At 59.8% G+C, this 18,605-nt stretch overlaps 1 protein-coding gene and 2 non-coding genes across 13 annotated transcripts; all 3 read left to right on the plus strand.

Moving 5' to 3' along the window:
* The first annotated feature begins 130 nt into the window (after positions 1-130).
* On the plus strand, positions 131-18,227 carry EIF4G1 (eukaryotic translation initiation factor 4 gamma 1). Of its 11 annotated transcripts, none has more exons than XR_014933272.1 (35): positions 131-218; positions 1,369-1,429; positions 2,343-2,451; positions 2,563-2,649; positions 2,930-2,962; positions 3,840-3,860; positions 4,443-4,616; positions 4,924-5,023; positions 6,745-6,857; positions 7,733-7,825; positions 7,904-7,970; positions 8,325-9,242; positions 10,223-10,311; positions 10,512-10,698; positions 11,013-11,146; positions 11,383-11,520; positions 11,733-11,906; positions 11,999-12,196; positions 12,460-12,606; positions 12,696-12,932; positions 13,023-13,127; positions 13,497-13,650; positions 13,737-13,837; positions 13,920-14,022; positions 14,141-14,243; positions 14,902-15,158; positions 15,251-15,366; positions 15,508-15,680; positions 15,809-15,934; positions 16,018-16,099; positions 16,269-16,367; positions 16,437-16,594; positions 16,674-16,755; positions 16,825-16,965; positions 17,067-18,227. XR_014933272.1 is itself a non-coding variant. In XM_015871805.3 (35 exons), the coding sequence occupies exons 3-35, from the start codon at positions 2,377-2,379 to the stop codon at positions 17,246-17,248; spliced, it is 4,944 nt and encodes a 1,647-aa protein (XP_015727291.2). In that variant the 5' UTR covers positions 131-218; positions 1,369-1,429; positions 2,343-2,376; the 3' UTR covers positions 17,249-18,227. The 11 variants fall into 11 exon arrangements, 10 of the variants coding, with proteins under 10 accessions (XP_015727291.2, XP_015727294.2, XP_015727296.2 ...); XM_015871805.3 differs by having other exon boundaries at positions 16,460-16,594; XM_015871808.3 differs by having other exon boundaries at positions 14,153-14,243; positions 16,460-16,594.
* LOC116653878 (small nucleolar RNA SNORD66) lies at positions 10,356-10,432 on the plus strand. The gene has a single exon (XR_004308472.1). It is a non-coding gene; the product is annotated as a small nucleolar RNA SNORD66 (small nucleolar RNA).
* LOC116653880 (small nucleolar RNA SNORD66) lies at positions 11,571-11,643 on the plus strand. Its single transcript, XR_004308473.2, has one exon. It is a non-coding gene; the product is annotated as a small nucleolar RNA SNORD66 (small nucleolar RNA).
* Positions 18,228-18,605: the final 378 nt, after the last annotated feature.

Genomic DNA, 18,605 nt, shown 5'->3' on the forward strand with positions numbered 1-18,605 from the left:
AGCGAGGGTCGCGCTGTGTGTCCGTGCCCCCGCCGGTCCCTCCATTCACGTGACACGGGCGGGGGGCGGCGCTCGGTCTCGGTCCCTCCCGGTCCGTGTCCCCTCCCCCGCTGGTTGTGCCCCTCCCCCCGTGGTTGCGCTGCGCGCTGGCTCCGGAAATGGTCGTGCTGCGCTGCGCTGCGGCTGCGTCGGGCCGCGCGCGCTGAAGGAGACTGAAGGTAACGGGCGGGGGCGGGGCGGGAGCGCGCCGCGGGGGGGGGGGGGGGGGGCGAGCCGGGTAAGGGGGGGGCACCGGCACCGGGACCGAGTGCGGCGGGGTGAACCGAACCGCGGGGTGGAACCGCCGGGCATCGCCGCGCCGCCGGGCCCCGCCGCTACCGCTACAAGCGCCGCCGCTACCACGTGGGCGCCGCCGGTCTGCACGCCGTTATCCGCGCTAAGCGCCGTCTCTCGGCCCCTCGTTCCGGTGTAGCCGGCCCGAGCGCCCGTTCCTTCCCCACGTGCCGCCGCCGTGCACGTGCTCCGCCGCCGGGCCCCGCCGCTCCGCCGCACGTGGCGCGCCCCAGCGCCCCGCCCGGGCCCGGTGTGAGGCCGCGGGGCCATGGCGGCGGGCGGCGGTGACACGTGTCCTTGGCACAGGCCGCGCCGCCGCGGGGGGGAGCGAAGCGCCGGGTGCCGCCCTGGGCCCCGCGCCGTGCCCCGCTCCGCTCCTTCCTCATCCCGGGGCCGCCAAGATGGAGCCGGCCCCTCCGGCCTAACACCCCCCCCCTACACACACACACACACACCCCCCCCCACACACACACACACCTCCCCTCCGCCCCGGGGTGAGTCACCGCCGCCCCGCTCTGCCCCGCTCTGCCCCCCGCCCGCAGCCGGTCGGGCCGGTCCGGGGCCGCGTCAGGCGGTGCTGGGGCCCGGCAGACGCCGCGGCGGCTCGACCCGGCCCGGGGGAACGGCCCCGTCATCGCCCCGCGGCGGGGGAGGAAGGACGGCACGGCGGGACGCGGGCGGCCGCACGGACACGGCGGGGGGGGAAAGGCTGGAGGTGTCCGGACCCGGTAGGCGGCACGGAACGGGCTCCGTGGGGCCTGAGCCGCCCTGTGAGCCGCGGGGCCCGGATCCCTTCGGGCGGCGCTTCGGGCCTGTAGGGCCGGGCCTGTGCCGCCTGCGGTGCGGCCTGAGCCCGCGTCTGGGGGCACCGAGCGGCCCCTCGGCTCGGCCCCGTGCCGGGGTTGGCGGCGGGGCGGGGCTGGGCCCGAGCGGGTCCGGGAGCCCGGCAGCGGGACCCGCGGCCTGAGCCGGCCCCTTGCGATGCCTCGGGCTGACTGTGTCTCTCCCCCCCTCTCTCCCCTCCTGCCGGCCCAGTCAGTCGGATGAAAGGTCTCTGCAGGCCCGATCAGTCGGCCCAGGTTTTTCCCGCGGGGGGGTGAGTATGGGGCGCCGTGCAGGCGCTTTGGGGCCGGGTTGTGGTGTCCCTCCCTGTGGGCCCGGCCTTGTGGTGGTGGTGGGCAGCTCGGTGTGTCTTTGTGGGCCCGGTGCCTTGGCTGTCCCCGAGAGCCGCTGCCCCTGCTGTACCTTGAATCCCTTTAGCCCCCCCCCATTAACCAGCACTGTCAGTGCCCTGAGTATAGGATCCAAGCACCTGGATGGTGTCAGGGCTGACGGCTGTATTTGGTGCTGCGGGTCCTTCTGAGGGTTGCTACCCCCACGCCTGGGGGGTGACAGGAAAGTGAGGGGGGTAGGCTGTGCCTTGCTCACCATAGGGCAGGGGGGCCAGCAGAGGGGCTGGGGGGCCGGCAGGCCGGCAATTGCTGACGCAGCCAGGCGTCGGGTTACAGGCACTGCTCGTGGGGCAGCCCTGCTGGCAGTGAGGCTCCCCCCCCTGCCCTAATGCTGCCATGGGACACAGGGACCCCTCCATGGGCTGCAGCGTGGGGGGCACCTCCTCTCTCCTGCCCAGGTGCCCTTTGCACTCGGGCAGGAAGCGTGGAACATGGTGCCAAGTCCCTCCTGGGACCCAGCTGTGTCCCTGAAGGTGGGGGTGGTGGTGGTGGTGTGGTGGCATGGGGGGGATGTGGGAGCTGCTCCCTGCCCTCCCCGGTAGGCGTTTGCGGCATGAGCTGGGCTCCTGGCACCACCGGCAGGAACAGGTTTGGCCGGCCAGGGGAAGCGCTTTGTAGGTCAGCCGGGGTGGAGCCAGGGCACCCCGGCGTCAGCCTCTGTCCAACTCCACCCCGGCTCCTGGAGCTTCTCAGAGGGGCTGCGTGGCCCTGTTTTAGGATAGGAGATTACTGCAGGCTGTGAACACGATGCCATTTAGCTTATGCCTGTGCCTGCAGATAGCAAGGGGATCCTTATGCACAACCACATGAAATGAACAAAGCTCCACAGCCCACAGGAGGAGCCCCGACAGCCCCGCACCCTGCCCCTTCTCCCGGACTTCCACAGGTAATAGACGGCCCCTCCGATGGCTTTTGGGGGTGGGAGGTGCCCAGCTGCCTCTCTGATTTGGGATGAGGCTTCTAGAGGCTGTAGTGCCCACTGGTTCCCTCTATGCAGTCAGCGTTCCCACCTGGTCAGACGGCACCTGTGATTTTTAACCCGACACCGACCTCACAAATGAATACGCCTTCTCAGCCGCGACAGGTAAGGGCTTTGCTATGGGGAAGATGAGGCTTTGGGGAGCTGGTTAAGATCTGCAGCCTCCTGACTGAGCAGCCCATGCTCTTCCTGGTTGGCCACAGCAGTGCTGGGGGCATGAGGATCCTGCCTTAGGGGGCTGGCGTGCACCTGCCCCCAATCTCCATCATGGTTTCCCTTCTCCCTGGCTCTGGGGTGAGGGCAGACAGCTCCTGCAGGGCACCCAACAAGTGACCGCTCTTTTCTCCTTCCTCCCCTTTCCAAACCTTGCTCTCTCCTCTCTCAGTTTCCAGCAGGGCCTCGTGCTATTCACCAGCAGGTACTAACCAGTCCCTACCCTGCATGCTGAGCGCCCGGGGCAGCCCCAGCACCTGGCGCTGCACAGAAACACTTGGGGAGAACGTGGGGAGCTGCACCGAGCCCCAGGGGGGAGCAGGCTGGAGGAAAGAGGTTCATTACTCAGTGGGATCAGCTGGAGGGGTTTCACTGCGGTGTCCCCGAGTTTCTTGGCTGCTTTTGCATGAAGTCTAGTGCATGTGGCTCTGCCTGTGCTAGTCCCAGCCCAGGCCTCTGCTTCTGCCTGTGCCCTTCTCCTCATCTTCTTCTTCTTTCTTTCTGTGGGGTGGAGTGTGGGGGGGGTCTCCTGAGGCAGCAGTTGTGTCACACTGCTGGCCTGTCCCTGACTAATGCAGTGCCCTGGGAGTGATAGTGTCTCTCTGCAGTGTACCCAGCATGTCCCTTAGGCTGTGGGAGGCTGCAGCCATGGTGGGGCTGGGACCTGACAGTGCCAGGAGGTGGACAAGGCCTTGTGCCCAGCAAGCTGGATGTGTCCCCCTGCATCCTGCCTGCAACACTGCAGCTGTTGCCCCTGGGAGTTTGAGCAAAGCACCTCATTCAGCTCCAAGGAACAGCTGGGCACAAACCTAGTGACATCCACACTGTGCTGGGTCCCCCTGGCTCCATAGGGACCTCCATAGGGGCAGGCAGCTCCCCGCGTCCCCCAGCATGGGTGGATCTGGGACGTGGCCATCACACTGGCAGCCTGGCTGCTGCTCCTCCATCCCACAGCACCACGCTTGCACTCCCACCCTGTCCCCTCCCACCACCCCATCCCCTCATCCCACCCCAGCGCGGCAGTGTAACTCCTGTCTCTCTCTCTTTCCCCTCTCCCTCTGTCTGCGTGCACTTGCTATCAGGGAGGATTCAGGTCTCTCCAGGTAATGCTTTCTCCTTGCTCCAGCCTTGCCCTGCACACCAGATGTGCAGACACCTCCTTCCCTGCTGCCTGTTCCCCAGCCCTGGGGTGCTGCCACCCAGTAAAGCAGTGCTGCAGGGGCTGTGTGTCCTGCACGTTGCAGCATGGCACAGTGGGACTGCAGGTCCCGGCATTCAGCGCGAGTGCCGGCCCCCATTGCAAGGCACGCTGGGACGTGCCGATGAGCTGCGTGCAGCCGTGGCCGGCTCCGGGCGCTGCCGGCCCTGCTGGGCTGGGAGTGGGCTGTGCTGGGCATGAGCTGGGTCGGATGGAGCCAGGTGGGCCCCCCGCAGGTGTGTGGGGCAGTAGGGGGTGCCTGGAAAGGAGGGGAGGGGGTGTAAGGGGTGAGCTGCATTCTGGTGGGGGGGCTCCCCTCTTTAAATCTCCACCCAGGGGTGCTCCCTGTGCCTAGGATGAGTTTTGGGGTGATAGGTGCTGTGAACCTTCTGTCTGGGTTAGGGAGGGGGCCTGGCTCGGTTGCCTCGTCCCTTTGGCAGGGGGGTGCTATTGCTCTGGCCTCACTGCATCCCTGTCTCTCCCAAAGCATTTCTACCAGAACAGGGCCCAGCCTCCTGCCAGCGCGTCCCGCGTGCAGAGCAACACAACGGCCCGGCCTGGCCCTCCTGCCCATGTGTATCCAGCTGCTTCCCAGGTGATGATGATACCCTCCCAGATATCCTACACACCTTCCCAAGGAGCCTATTACATTCCCGGACAGGTGAGGGCTGTGCCCCGGGCTCTGCGGGATTGGGCTGGGGTGGGCTCAGGGTTGGAGCCCAAGTTTGTTCTGGGAGGTGGAGGGGGTTACCCTGGTTCTCTGAGCTGTCCCTGACTCCATCAGGGTGTTGTCCAGCTCTGCAGAGGGGCAGCACCTGTGGGGTTTTGTGGGCTAACCCTGGGTACTTGATGCTTGTCTTGTGTCCCGTGCCCTGCCTTAATGGCACGCAGGTTTGGGGCACGCACTGGTTTGGTATTTGCCTGTGCCCTGCTGGGAATATAACCAACTTTCTTCTCCCCTATTTCAGGGTCGTTCAACGTACGTTGTCCCAACACAGCAGTACCCAGTTCAGCCTGGTGCCCCTAGTTTTTACCCTGGAGCCAGCCCCACAGAGTTTGGGACTTACGGTACAGACTGGGGGGATTACTCTGTGTGCCATTGCTCTTCCATCCACGATGCTTCATCCCTTTTGCTCCTCTGACTCTGGCCTCCCTGCAACCCCACAAATTGGTGGGCTGAGCACAAATTCCCTGTGTCTCTGGGTTTTGTGAGGTGCATTCTGTGACTGCTGACGCCACTACGTGCTCTTTTGGGATCTTAGGGGGGGCTCTATGTCTCCCAGTGCATTCCTGAAGGCCGTGCATCGTGTCCCATCTGTCCACCCACCTCCTTTTCCAAATCGGGACAGATTAATGTTTAACTGCCCAGGCAGAGGGACAGGGCAGACTTTATCCCCTTTTCCCCTTGGCTTGCAAGCTGGTGGTGAGTGGTTGTTTGGTGCTGCCTCCCCTGCCTGAGCCAGCTGCATGTCCTGGGTGAGCAGGGTCTGGGCAGTGACTGCTCCACGCCTGCCCTCTCCCGGAGCTGGGGAGTGGTGGTAAAAGCAGCCCCCCCTCCTTCCCCCGGCTTGTATGCAGCCACCCAGGCTGTGACTATATTTAGGCTTGGTCCTTCCCGGGAGGCCTGGCAGACTCAGAAATGTGAGCTGAGGCCTCCGTCCCGTCCCCGGTATGGCAGCAAAGCAAACTGGGGCGGAGAGGGGTTTCTCCTGAGCCAGGTATGTGTTTGTCCTCCCTCCCTTTTGTCCCATCAGCCCCTCGGAGGGAGGAAGTGGCCCCAGGCATGGCCAGCTGGGCCCAGTCCCAGCACTCGGCCTGTTGCTGCACTGCTCCATAGTGCCTGGAGCGTGCTGGGTGGTTCTGTCCCCTAGCCTGCAGTCTTAGGGTCTCCTCCTTCCCCATCCCCCTAGCTACTAGAGGGATTTGAGGCCCTTCTGATGTTCCCCCAGCCTGTCACTGGGGTCCTCTTCTGTGGCTTCATGGCTTCCCTAACATCTGGCCCCAACCCCATGCTGCTTCCCTGGGCAGGCAGGCTGGCTTTGTGTCATGCGTGGGTCACCAGAATGGGGGCAAAGTGGCTGTCAGTGTGTCACTGAGTGAGTTCTGTGTTCAGTGTGGCTGAGAAATGCTAGAGGTGGGAGGAGGCCAGGGTACAGCTGCTCCTGTCCCTCCCTGTGCAGGTACTGCAGTCGCTTCCAGCCTGGGGCACGATGCAGCCCTGGCTGATGCCAGCCCTACCTAAGAGGCTCATTGCATGGATAACTTGGGGAGGAACACAGCACCTTTTGGGGTCTGGATCAGGGCCCAGTGTTGCATCCAGCCCTCAGCATCATTCAGTGCTGTGAGCTCAGTTCACAGTGGTCTGAGTGGGGAGCCCAAGGGTGTGAATGAATGGAGGGCGTGGATGGGGCTGTGTGGAGCCGCCCTTAGGCTGCTGCTGGCCCAGGAGAGATAAGGTTGCTGGCAGGAAGGCAGAACCCATGGAGCCAGGGCTCCTGCACCCAAGCATGGCTCAGCATCCCGGAGGGACTGGCGGTGTCCTGGAGCCGGTGGGCACGGCTGGGTGTGGGGGCGGCGCAGGGACGCCGCGTCTCATAGGGAAGGAATTTGGTCAGGCCTGTCAGGTGGGTTGGGATGATGCAGGCCAGATGCTACTGGGGTTCTCTGCAGTGTGGTGTGGGCTCCCCCGGCTCCTGGCAGTCCCCCTGCATTTGTGGGAGTGGGAGGACTGGACTCGGTGGATGAACACTGGACACCTGCTGCCTCTCACGCTCTCTCCTCTCCTCTAGCGGGTGCTTATTACCCGGCCCAGGGGGTGCAGCAGTTCCCGGCGGGGGTCCCCACTGCCCAGGTCATTGTGAGCCAGCAGCCATCGATCCCCCCAAAACGAGAACGCAAGACGGTAAGGAGCCGTGCACCTTTGGCGTGGGGGAGATGTGTGCTGGAGATGGGGATGGTGCTATGCATAGCAAGGGGCACGCTGCCTGTGCTGACTCTTTCCTGGCTGACTATTGTGCTTGGTATGTGGCACACCAGCTGGGGGTGGTACCGGGCTGTGCACCTGGGTTGGGGGGCTCAGTGGGTGCTGACGACCTTGGCTGTCCCAGCAGGCAGCGTTGTGCTGAGTCATGGCTCCAGGGGGGTGGGTGTGCCGCGGCTGCCAACTGCTGTCTGCTCCCGGAGATGCCGGCGTTCAGAGGCCTTACGTGGGTCCTATTTATAGTGGGGAGCCAAGCAGCTGCTGGGCCCGCATTGCACTGCGAGCTGGGGGGCAGGGGGTGCTGCTGGGCTGGGGATTTCTCCAGGTGTACTGATGGAGAGGCATCGGTGCTGCTTAGGCTGTGTTCTTGTTGGTACCTGTCAGCTGGTTCTTTTTGCAGATGAGTGAGAGCAATAGCCATGCCTCTTCTTTGTACTGGACTCACACATCCCACCAGGGTGCCCTGCAGCTCGTGCTGCACCCGCACTGACTGTAGGGATGTGGGGTGCCTACAGCCCCTTAACCAGTGTGGTGCTGCCCTTGGTCCACCAAGCCATGGAGGCAGGCACTGGTCTGAGCACTCAAATAGCTGGGAGCACCCTGCTGGCTCTGATTGCTTGATGGCATCTGAGACGAACCCTGCCTTGCACCATTCCTTCTGGCCAGGCAGTGGGTTAGCACCCTGTCTGTGAGGATCTGTGCCCTGTTGAGAGATGACATACAACTGGCCAGGTGGCCTTTGAGTGCTGCGTTCTCCCCTCTACTGACAGTCCCCCTATCTCCGCTCTGGCCCACAGATTCGGATACGAGACCCCAACCAAGGTGGCAAAGACATCACTGAAGAAATAATGTCCGGTGCAAGGACCTCATCTACCCCCACCCCTCCCCAGGTCGGTGGTCCCCATTTTCCCAGCTGGGGTGCTAGGAGATGCATGGCGTCCTGCTTAACTCCCTCTTTGTCTCCTTAGGCTGGAAGCGGTTTGGAACCCCAGGCTAATGGAGAAACCCCTCATGTAGCAGTCATTGTCCGGCCAGGTATGTGCACGCACTGGGGGCTGGCTGTGCCACACTGCTTCCTGGCACAGCTGGTGCCAGGCCTCACGCCAGCCCCACAGATCACTTGGGGCTTGTGGGGATGGACATGTTCCCTGTGTACCTGGAGACCAGTGTTTCCACTGTTGGTTCCAGGAGAGTTTATGGGGACTGTCTTTGCTTGGCCTGGCTGTACCCTGGGCACTGGAGGACCCCCATCATCCCTGTTCCCCGTTTGTCCGCTTAATGTGGGTTGGCACACCTGTCCCTTCCCTACTGCTGATGGAGATCTGGGATTCGGGGGGATGAGGGCACAGCAGGGGTCAGAGCCCCCCACTGACACCTCCTTTCTTGCAGATGACCGCCCAAAGCCTGCGCTGGTGGTGAGCAAGCCTGTCTCCCTGGAGCCCAGCAAGTCAGCGTCCCCGTCGCCTCCCCCTCCCCTCATCCCCGAGGTGGAGCCTGTGGTGATGTCAACTGTGACGCTGGTGCCAATGGAGCCCCCCGTGGAAGCGGACACTAAAGTGGAGCTGGGCGAGGCGCCGCCCGACCTGCACCAGACGTTTAGCGCTATCACTACAGTGCCAGGGGCTGGGGAGTTGCCCCTCGTACCCCCACCTGACATGGACACGGTGGCTGTGGTGGAGGAGGAGGTAGCAGAGGAGGAGGAAGAGGTTGCCGTTCCTCTCCTGGAGCCCACCTTGCAGGCGCCCGCCTTGCCCGAGGTGCCATCGGTGCCTGTTGCCCCCCTCATGCCAGCTGTGCCCCCAGTGCCAGCTGTGCCGTCACCACCGCTCGTTGTCCCACTGGTCCCTGAAGCACCTGCCAAACCCGCCTCTCCCAGCCCACCACCGCCCCAGGAAGAGCCCTGCCCTGAGCCTGTTGCTGAGCCTGCTGCTGAGGCCAATGGGGTCTTAGAGGAGGTGCCCGAGCCTCAACCTGAGGCACCTGTGTGCCAGCCGGTGCCCGTACCCGTCTCGGAGCCTGTCCCGGTGCTCACCTCAGCGCCCACCCTGGACTCCCCCATTGCGCAGCCTGAAGAACTGCCCTTGCCCAACGGGATGGAGGGCTCCAGCAAAGTGGAGCCAAGCGAGGAGCAGCCTGAGTCGGACGTCAGCCCAATCTCAGAGCCGGAGGAGCCAGCACAGCCTGGCACACCCACCTCACCCCCAGCAGAGGAGGAAGAGGAAGAGAGCGAAGGCCCTGCTGAGGCCCAGGAGCGGAGCTCAAGTCCAGCCCCTGCCCCATCACAGACCTTGGAGGCGACTGTGCAAGGTTTGGGGTGCTGGGGGGGGTTACTTGGGTGAAGCGCTTGGTATAGGGTTGGGGAAGGTGTAGAACAGGAAGATGGCGCATGTCACCTTGGGATGTGATGTGGCTATGGTTCAGTTTGAGGAGATGTGTGGTAGTGGCTCTGGGACACTGGGACATGTGGGTGTATATAAGGTGCCTTAAGCACTGGTATGCAGAGGATGTGCCGGGGTTATTTGATGTTGTTTGGGGATGTGGGGATGAGGTGGATGGATGGAGGTGTGCTTCTGAGAGACTGTGGAATTACAAGGGTTGTGAAGTATAAAGGCACCCTTGAGTGGAAAATGGGGTGCCATGGGATTGTGGTGGGGGGGAAGATGCTCTATATTCTTGTTTTTTGAGGCACCCCACACAGATGTGTGGGAATTAAACGATGGAGCTAAAGGAGGATTGTGCACCCTGGGGTTGGGTGGGGGAGATAGGGTGTGTTCATAGAAGTATGGGTTGCAGAAGTACAGGTTTCCATAGGAAGGCATGGGACAGGTGTGTTTTTTGGGGCGTGTGTCTGTATAAGGTAGTACATGGGGCTGCTTGGATGGGGATCATGCATCCCGTGGGCAGTGGATATGGGAGAAGTATACATGGTGATGTGTCTGTGAGGGAGATGGGGTACCCTTGTGCACAGCCCTGCACAGGGGCTGGAGTGCTGTGAGGATGGGGAGCCCCTGAGGCCAGGGAAGGGTGTGGATGTGGTGCTGCATTACAGCACAAGATGAGCAGGGGTGTGGATAGGGAAAGGAACGGAGTCCCTGCATGGTACTGCCTGTAAGTATGCAATCAGTGCATAGGTACCATGGTTGGGGTGGGCTGTACTGGGAAGTGATGGGACCCCATCTTCACGTTGCTTGGTGCTACTGGGGCCGCACCAGTGACCCCAAAGCTGGCACTGGGCCGTGTGGATGCTGCATCAGTGCCCAGCCCTCACATCCTTTCCTCTTTGCTAGTTGCTGTGTCGGTGCCAAAGAAGAAGCGAAGGATGAAGGAGCTGAACAAGAAGGAGGCAGTAGGCGATTTGCTGGATGCCTTTAAAGAGGTGAGTGTCCCAAGGCACCTGAGGATCACTTCGCACTCCATCCCTTCTTGTGATGAATTCTACTTTGTGCCATCGTGTCTGGGCCACTGATAGTCTGTGATGGTAAAGAGGATCTGAGGGAGCAGGACACCTGGTGTAGGGCGGAATGGTAGAGCTGGACCCACAGCGTGACTGTTGTTCCCATCCCTCCCCTGGTGCAGTCTCAGATCAGCGACAGTGCCTCAGAGGTGGAAAACAAGCCTCCCCCTTCTGCCCCTGCCCGTGAAACAGAAGAAGCAGCCCCCACCCGTCCCCAGGAGGAGTCGGAGGAGACGTGGGAGGAGAAGGAGGACAAACTGGCCCCAGAGAAGGGCAAGGCTGGGGACCAGAAGTACCGCTACAAGGAAGGTGAGCCCTGCCTGGGCCTGTGAGGCCTCTGATAAGAAACACCGACTCTGGCTTCAGAGATGGGGGAGCTCTGGGTAGTATGGGCCGGCTATCCTAAGCATCATGTGCTCTTCCTGTCTTGTTCTTAGACTTTGCACAGTGTTGTGGACAGAGGCTCTGGCTCATGTATCTTGAGCAGGAAGCCAGTGGCATCAGGCTCTCTAAGAAAGCAGGGTTGTGTTTGTGGGGTGCCAGGCCATGGCAGCTCTGTGGTTGTCTCAGCCCTGTCTTGCTGCTCCCCAGCATCACAGTCTCTTTTTTCTCTCCCATTGTAGAACAGTGGAAGCCATTGAATCCTGAGGAGAAAAAGCGGTATGACCGGGAGTTCCTGCTGGGCTTCCAGTTCATCTTTGCCAGCATGCAGAAACCTGAGGGGCTGCCCCAGATCACAGATGTGGTGCTGGACAAGGTTGGTGCGGTCCTGGAAATTGGGGTATGGGGGTTGGGCACCTCTGCTCTGCACCATGGCAGGGCTGGGCAGGGACCTATCTGCTGTGCTTTGGGTCCTGCTGCAGCACGTGTGATGTGAGCAAAGCATGGGGGGGAGTATGGGGAGCTCTCTGGGGCCATTTTTCCAGTTCATTGTCCCGGCGCCAAGGCTGGGGGATGGATCCATTCCTCCTCTGCCCCCCCGGGCATCCTCAGCCCTGTGTACCTTCGCAGGCCAACAAGACCCCATTGCGGGCACTCGACCCTATCCGCCTCAGCGGCATGAACTGCAGCCCTGACTTCACCCCTTCCTTTGCCAACCTTGGACGGCCTGTCATGGGCAACAGGGGTCTGGTGAGTATCTGCCTGCTCCTCCTTTTGCCGTGCTAAATCCCCCTGCCTCTCTGTGATGATCAAGCCTTTGAGCCACTGTGTCTGGGCCACTGATGTCGGTGATGGAACTGAGGATCTGAGCAGGCAGATGGGGATGTCGCAGGAGCTGGCCGGCCTGGCCTGTCCACCAGAAGGGCTGGAGCAAAGAGTTGAGTTCCGTCTTCCTTTGTCAGCCCTCAGGGTTGGGTCCTCGCCGCTCACAGCAGACTCAGAGGAAGGAACCCCGCAAAATCATTGCCACTGTGTCCCTCAATGAGGATGTCAAGCTGAACAAGGCTGAGAAGGCCTGGAAACCCAGCAGCAAGCGTGCCTCTGAGGAGGAGGATCCTGAGAACATCAAGACACAGGTAGGAGTTGGGAGCAGGCGGGTGATGCACCTGGTACCCACTGAAGAGACAAGGAGATGTACCTACTCTTGCTGACCCTGTTGTCCTTACAGGAACTACTTCGCCGTGTCCGCAGCATCCTTAACAAGCTGACGCCCCAAATGTTCCAGCAATTGATGAAGCAGGTGATGGAGTTGTCCATCGACACGGAGGAAAGACTCAAGGGTGTCATTGACCTTGTCTTCGAGAAAGCCATCTCGGAGCCAAACTTCTCTGTTGCCTACGCTAACATGTGCCGTTGCCTTATGGGGGTGAGCAGGGGCTGGGGGCCTGGGATTTGTTAAGGACTTTTGGCTGAGCTCTGCAAGGTGCCACTGCTTCTGCATGGGGTGGGCAATTTACCTCTAGCAAGAGGGGAAAAATGGGGTGTGTGGCTGGCGGGTTGAGCACAGAATTGTAGCACAGCATCACAACGAGGTAAGATGTTTTGGATCTGCTTTAAGCAGTTACCAGGGGTTGGGGCTTTTATGGGAGGTACAACTCACACTCTTCTGGGCTGTACCTCTCCCTACAGCTCAAAGTGCCCACGACAGACAAGCCCACAGTGACTGTGAACTTCCGCAAGCTGCTGCTCAACCGCTGCCAGAAGGAGTTTGAGAAGGACAAGGATGACGACGAGATCTTCGAGAAGCGTCAGAAAGAAATGGATGATGCCAGTGCTGTGAGTTGGGGTGCAAGCTGCAGCTTGGGGCAGGAACCAAGCCCTTAGGTGGCTCAGGGCTCTGACCTGCCCTGGTGTGACCCTTGCAGCCCGAGGAGAAGGCACGTATGAAGGATGAGCTGGAGGAGGCGCGGGACAAGGCCCGACGGCGGTCTCTGGGTAACATCAAGTTCATTGGAGAGCTTTTCAAACTGAAGATGCTGACAGAGGCCATCATGCATGACTGCGTGGTGAAGCTACTCAAAAACCACGATGAGGAGTCTCTTGAGTGCCTTTGTCGCCTGCTTACAACCATTGGCAAGGACTTAGACTTTGAGAAGGCCAAGGTACTCCTTGCGCTGCCCCATCTTGTGTTGCCCCATCTTGCCCTGCCCTGCTTTTAGGAGGAGTGTGACCATGATTCTGTGCCCCTACAGCCCAGAATGGACCAGTACTTCAACCAGATGGAGAAAATCATCAAGGAGAAGAAGACATCATCCCGAATCCGTTTTATGCTGCAGGATGTGATTGATCTCAGGCGGGTAAGGCCTGTGGCCTGCTATCCCCTGCTTTGTTTCATGGAGCTGTTGGCCTATCCTCTGAGTGCCAGCAATCCATGTGTCCTTGAGAGCACAGATGTGGGTATGTAAGCTGTGGCCAGCCCCAGAGACACCATGCTAGCTCCCAGCCCTTGGTTAGCATGGCAGCGGTAGTGGGCACATAGTAACTGGCAGCTGTTTAATGCAGGGAGCTCCTGAAATGGAGCCCTTTTGTGCCAAAAGCTGCCACAGCACACAGGGAGCTGAGGTGGGTGGGCCTTGGGGACTGGACAGATTGGAAGGGGGAAATGTCTCTGCCTCCATCCTCCAGCTGTCTGAGTACCCCATGCCCTGCTCCTCTGCCCTCTGCAGAATAGCTGGGTGCCACGGCGAGGAGATCAGGGCCCCAAAACCATCGACCAGATCCACAAAGAGGCAGAGATGGAGGAGCATCGGGAACACATCAAAGTGCAGCAGCTCATGTCAAAAGACAAAAGGAGAGGACCTCCTGGACCATCCATCAGTGGTGAGTGACTTAGGGCCACCAGATACCGGTTACCCTATCACTGCTTGAGGTAGGGCTGTGCCTGACTTCTGTCCCCTTGTGACCAGGTGGACGCAGCAGCCTGGTTGCAGATGATGGCTGGAACACTGTGCCCATCAGCAAGGGCAACCGGCCTATCGACACTAGCCGGCTAACGAAAATCACCAAGGTGAGGCTGGGGAGAACATTGGGCTGCCTTGCCCCACAGTCTTGGTGCAGGGCTTGGAGCTGACTCTGTTCTCTGCCTTCAGCCTGGATTGATCGACTCCAACAACCAGCTCTTTGCGCCAGGCGGGCGTCTGAGCTGGGGCAAAGGCAGTAGTGGAGGGTCTGGTGCAAAGCCTGCAGATTCAGGTAGGTGGCATGGGGCCGGCTTGTTGGTGCCACTGAGTGGGAATGGGAACCCTTTCTCCCAGTGGTTCCTGTACTGGGGATATGCCGAACTCTGAGGCTCCCCTCTTTTCACGCCCAGCATCTGATTCAGGGCGACCGGCCACAAGCACCTTGAATCGCTTCTCAGCACTCCAACAGTCCACCCCTGCCGAGAGTTCAGAGTCCCGTCGCGTGGTGCAGAGGTGAGTGTACTGCACCTGGTGGGCTGGGGAACATTCCCTAGATTGGGCAGTGGTCGGTTGGTGTGTGGGTAAATGGAATCTGATGTCCAGGCTGGAGTCATCCTCTGTGGCAGGATGGGTCTGTGGGCATGGGCTTGGTATGGCATCATTGCATTCTTGTGGGAAAGGCAGTCCCTGTTCTGAGCTGCACAAGCCCCATTACCACCAGAAATGGGAAGGCAGATCTTTCTGCTGTAGCTTGGCACTTTGGAGGACAACATCTGGGTGCTGTGTGCAGTCTGGGGCTACCAGGAATAGACATCCAGGGATGGGCCCGGGGGTTTCTTACAAAGACCACTGGGGGTAGCTGGAGCTGAAGTGCAAGATCCCAGACACTTGAATTTGTTCAGTCAGGAGAAGGAATAAGCCTACTGCAGCAAGGGGTGGTGTGGGGAGAATGGAGGCAGACTGCCCTCAGCGTTGCTGAAGGTCAGAGCAAAGGATGGCAGTGGGGCTTTGGACCAGGGAGTGTTCCCATGAGGGAAGAGTAGTAGAGGAGGAACTGGAGAGGGCTGAGAATTGAAGTGGGACAGCGTTGCCTTGCGTAACTGTGCAGAATTTGGGGTCAGAGGAGTGTAGCAATGGACTTTTTCACACTGTTCTTCCTTCTTCCACCCAGGAGCAGTTCCAGCCGCGACAGGTCAGAAAAGGCTGGAGACAGAGGGGACCGGGAGTCACGTTCAGAGAAGAGCGGCGACCGTCTGGAGCGTCCCGATCGGGGTGAGCGGGGAGAGAGGAACAGGTCTGCTGTCACCAAGAGGAGCTTCAGCAAAGAGACAGAGGACAGGAGTAGAGAACGGGAAAAGCAGAGTGGCCCTGAGGCTGTGCGCAAGACTGCTAGTATGTCAGAGGAACGGGACAGGAGCCGAGAGACAAGTGAGTTGGGGAGGAGAGGTGTCCTTGGAGTCTGGCTGTGGGCTGAGGCTCTGCTGGTCCCAAGCGGCGCCTGATCCTTCTGCTCTTCTCAGTTAAACAAGAGCCAGCACCTCCTGCGGCATCGCCCAAACCCATGCTGTCAGAGGAGGAGCTGGAGAAGAAATCTAAGGCGATCATAGAGGAATATCTGCACATCAATGATATGAAGGTGAGAAGAGGAGGTGGCCAGGCACCCTCAGGATGTCATCTGCTTCTCCAGGCAGCACTGCTGCTGGACAGGTTGCTGGCAGTGTCAGGATGAGGAGCAGGGGCTGGCTATGGGGCAGCACTGACCCTTCTGTCCCCACAGGAGGCCCTGCAGTGTGTGCAGGAGCTGGGCAGCCCCTCCTTGCTCTACGTCTTCGTGCGGAATGGCATTGAGTCCACGCTTGAGCGGAGCACGATCTCCCGCGAGCACATGGGGATCCTGCTGTGCCACCTGGTGAAGGCTGGCACGCTCTCCAAGGAGCAGTACTATAAAGGGTGAGGGGCTGAGGCAGCTTGTCCCCAAAGCATCATTTGACCTGCTTTTGAATTCAACTCTCCCAAAGCTCCTCCCAGCTGAGGGCGCAGGAATTACTTGATCCCAATACCCCCTTTCTGCCCTCCAGGCTGCGGGAGATCCTGGAGATTGCGGAAGACATGGAGATTGATATCCCGCACATCTGGCTGTATCTCGCCGAGCTCATAACACCTATCCTGCAAGAGGAAGGCATCCCAATGGAGGAGCTGTTCAGGTAGGGGCTGTACTCCTTTTCAGGGCTGCTGTGGGGTCCTGGTAGGGGCAAGTGGTGACAACTATGTTGCTTGTGCCCCACAGGGAGATAACAAAGCCCCTGGTGCCCCTTGGGAAGGCCACCACACTGCTGGTCGAGGTGCTGGGCTTATTGTGCAAGGGCATGGTAAGTGCATGCTGCTCACATAGTTGCCAGGGGCTGGCTCATGGAAGGGGTTGAACCCTTTTGCACACAGAGAGGATGATGGTGGGCAATGCCTCTTGCTGTAACTGGGGCAGCTGGCTGCAGGATGGGGAGCAGTGGCACTGAGGGCTGACTTGAAGTTTTCTTGCAGAGCCAGAAGACTGCGGGCAAGCTGTGGCGAGATGGGGGCCTGAGCTGGAAGGAATTCCTGCCTGAGGACCAGGATGTCAACAAATTCGTCACAGAACAGGTGAGAGCTGGACTGTGGCTCCCAGACCCTGCTGCTGGGAGCAGCTTTCCCCTACATAGCATTTAACAGATTATCTCTCTTGTGTCCCCCAGAAATTGGAGTACACGATGGGAGACAACTCGGACACGCCAAGCTGCAAGGAGCTGACCTCGGAGGAGCTGTGCAAGCAAATGGACAAACTGCTGAAGGAGAACTCGAACAACCAAAGAATATATGACTGGATTGAGGTGAGGGTGAGGGCAGAATGCCTGCAAGGCATCCTCCTTGCTCAATTCACATCTCATAGCCCTTCCCTCCTTCCTTCAGGCCAACCTAAGTGAGCAGCAGGTCTCGTCCAACACATTTATCAGGGCCCTGATGACATCTGTGTGCCATTCAGCCATCATCTGTGAGTACTGGGGGGAGGTGGGGGCCTGGTAAGCCCTTGCAGCCCCCTCTCACACCTACTCTCCTGCAGTTGAGAACCCGTACCGTGTGGATGCCCTGGTGATCCGCAACCGGGCCAAGCTGCTGCAGAAGTACATGCGGGATGAGCAGAAGGAGCTTCAGGCACTCTACGCCTTGCAGGCTTTGGTGGTGAAGTTGGACCAGCCTCCAAGTGAGTGTCACGCACAGGGATGGATGATGTAGGGAGTTGGGGGGGTGGCAGGTGTGTCCTTGCTAACAGAGGGTGTCTGTTTTCCCTTCTGTTCCACACAGACCTGCTTCGGATGTTCTTCGATGCTCTCTACGATGAGGACGTCATCAAGGAGGAGGCTTTCTACAAGTGGGAGTCCAGCAAGGACCCAGCCGAGCAGCAGGGCAAAGGGGTGGCCCTGAAATCAGTGACAGCATTTTTCACCTGGCTCCGGGAAGCAGAGGACGAGTCAGACAATAACTGAATGAACAGCTGTGAGGAGGAGGAGGAGGAGGAGGAAGGGGGGAGAGCGCATGGGGCACCCTGGGGTGTGACTCCATCCCCTCCCAGCCCTGGCCCCCTGGACTTGCTCATGCCGGGGCCGAGGGACCTGTTGTGCCCCCAGCAGCATCGCCCTCACTTTTTATTTCTCCTCTCCCTCCTCCCCCCCGCCCCATTTCTGTTGGCCAGGCCTGTACTAGTTTGTCACGATAATAAATGGATGCTGATGGAGGCGGCTGTCGCTGTGGGTCTGCTCCAGGCCCCTTCTGTCCCCCCCTCCCAGCACAGCACCCTGTGTCACCGGGAGCGGGGTCTGAGCCCACCAGGCTTCTGTCATGGGGAGGGGGTCGAGATGGGGAGGATGGTCTCCCTTCCTCTCCCCTCTCCTCTTCCTTCTCCCGCCTCCTTGCTGAAATATAGAGAGATTATATATATATAAACTTATTAAATTTGGGTTGAGGACAGGAGTGTGATTTCTCCCCCTCCCCTGTCCTCTCTCTATTCCCCTCTCACTGCCTGGACTCCTCCCTAAGGTTTTTTATTTTAAATATAAATCATTCCCCCCAGCTCCTGCTACGACACCTGGGGAGGGTGCCTGGGGGGCAGGGGGGGGCGGTAATGTGTGACCCTTTCTCTCTGGGCCAGGCCGAGTCCCCGTCTTCCCCTCATCCTCCCCATCCTCCCCACCCCAAACGTTTAAGGCCACAATTGGGCAAAGTGACGGGGCGGCCCCGCATCCGCGTCCCCTGTATTTATAGAGCACCGGATGTGACGAGCCGCACGTGTAATTATTAAAACAAGGATTCAATAACTGGTCACGTGAATTTGTAAATAATTTTTTTTTTCTTTTCTTTTTTCTTTATTTTTTTTCTTTTTTTTTTTCTTTATGGAGTATTTAATTGAAGATTTAAAAGGCATCTTTTCACCTTAAAACTGGAAATAAAAAGAACATTGCTAAATAACGCCCCGTGTTCCACTGTTGCCGCCTGGCCCTATGTCCCCTGTCCCTTGTCTCTTGCCCCCTGTCCCGTCATGGGGGTGCCCCAGGGAGGGCCATCCCAAGTAGATGGTGGGTACCTCCCTCCTGGGGCTGGGAGGGGGGTGTGTGGTGCTCAGCTCTGCAGGGTTGGATGTTCCTCCATGTCCCCAGACCCCGCTATTCATGTGGCCAGGGGTGGAATGGGCCTCAGCGCCAACGTGTTGGGGACAATTTCCCCATTCCCAAGCACTGTGTATCCCTCTTGCTGTGGTTATGGAGGTGGCAGGAGCTGGGGGATCTGTTGGGTGCAGTTCTGTGGTGGGAGGGTTAGGGGTACGCTAGGTTTGCTCCTATGCCTTCT

Source organism: Coturnix japonica, chromosome 12 (genome assembly GCF_054131305.1).
Source record: "Coturnix japonica strain WE chromosome 12, WE-NBRP24, whole genome shotgun sequence".
NCBI classification, from domain to species: domain Eukaryota; kingdom Metazoa; phylum Chordata; class Aves; order Galliformes; family Phasianidae; genus Coturnix; species Coturnix japonica.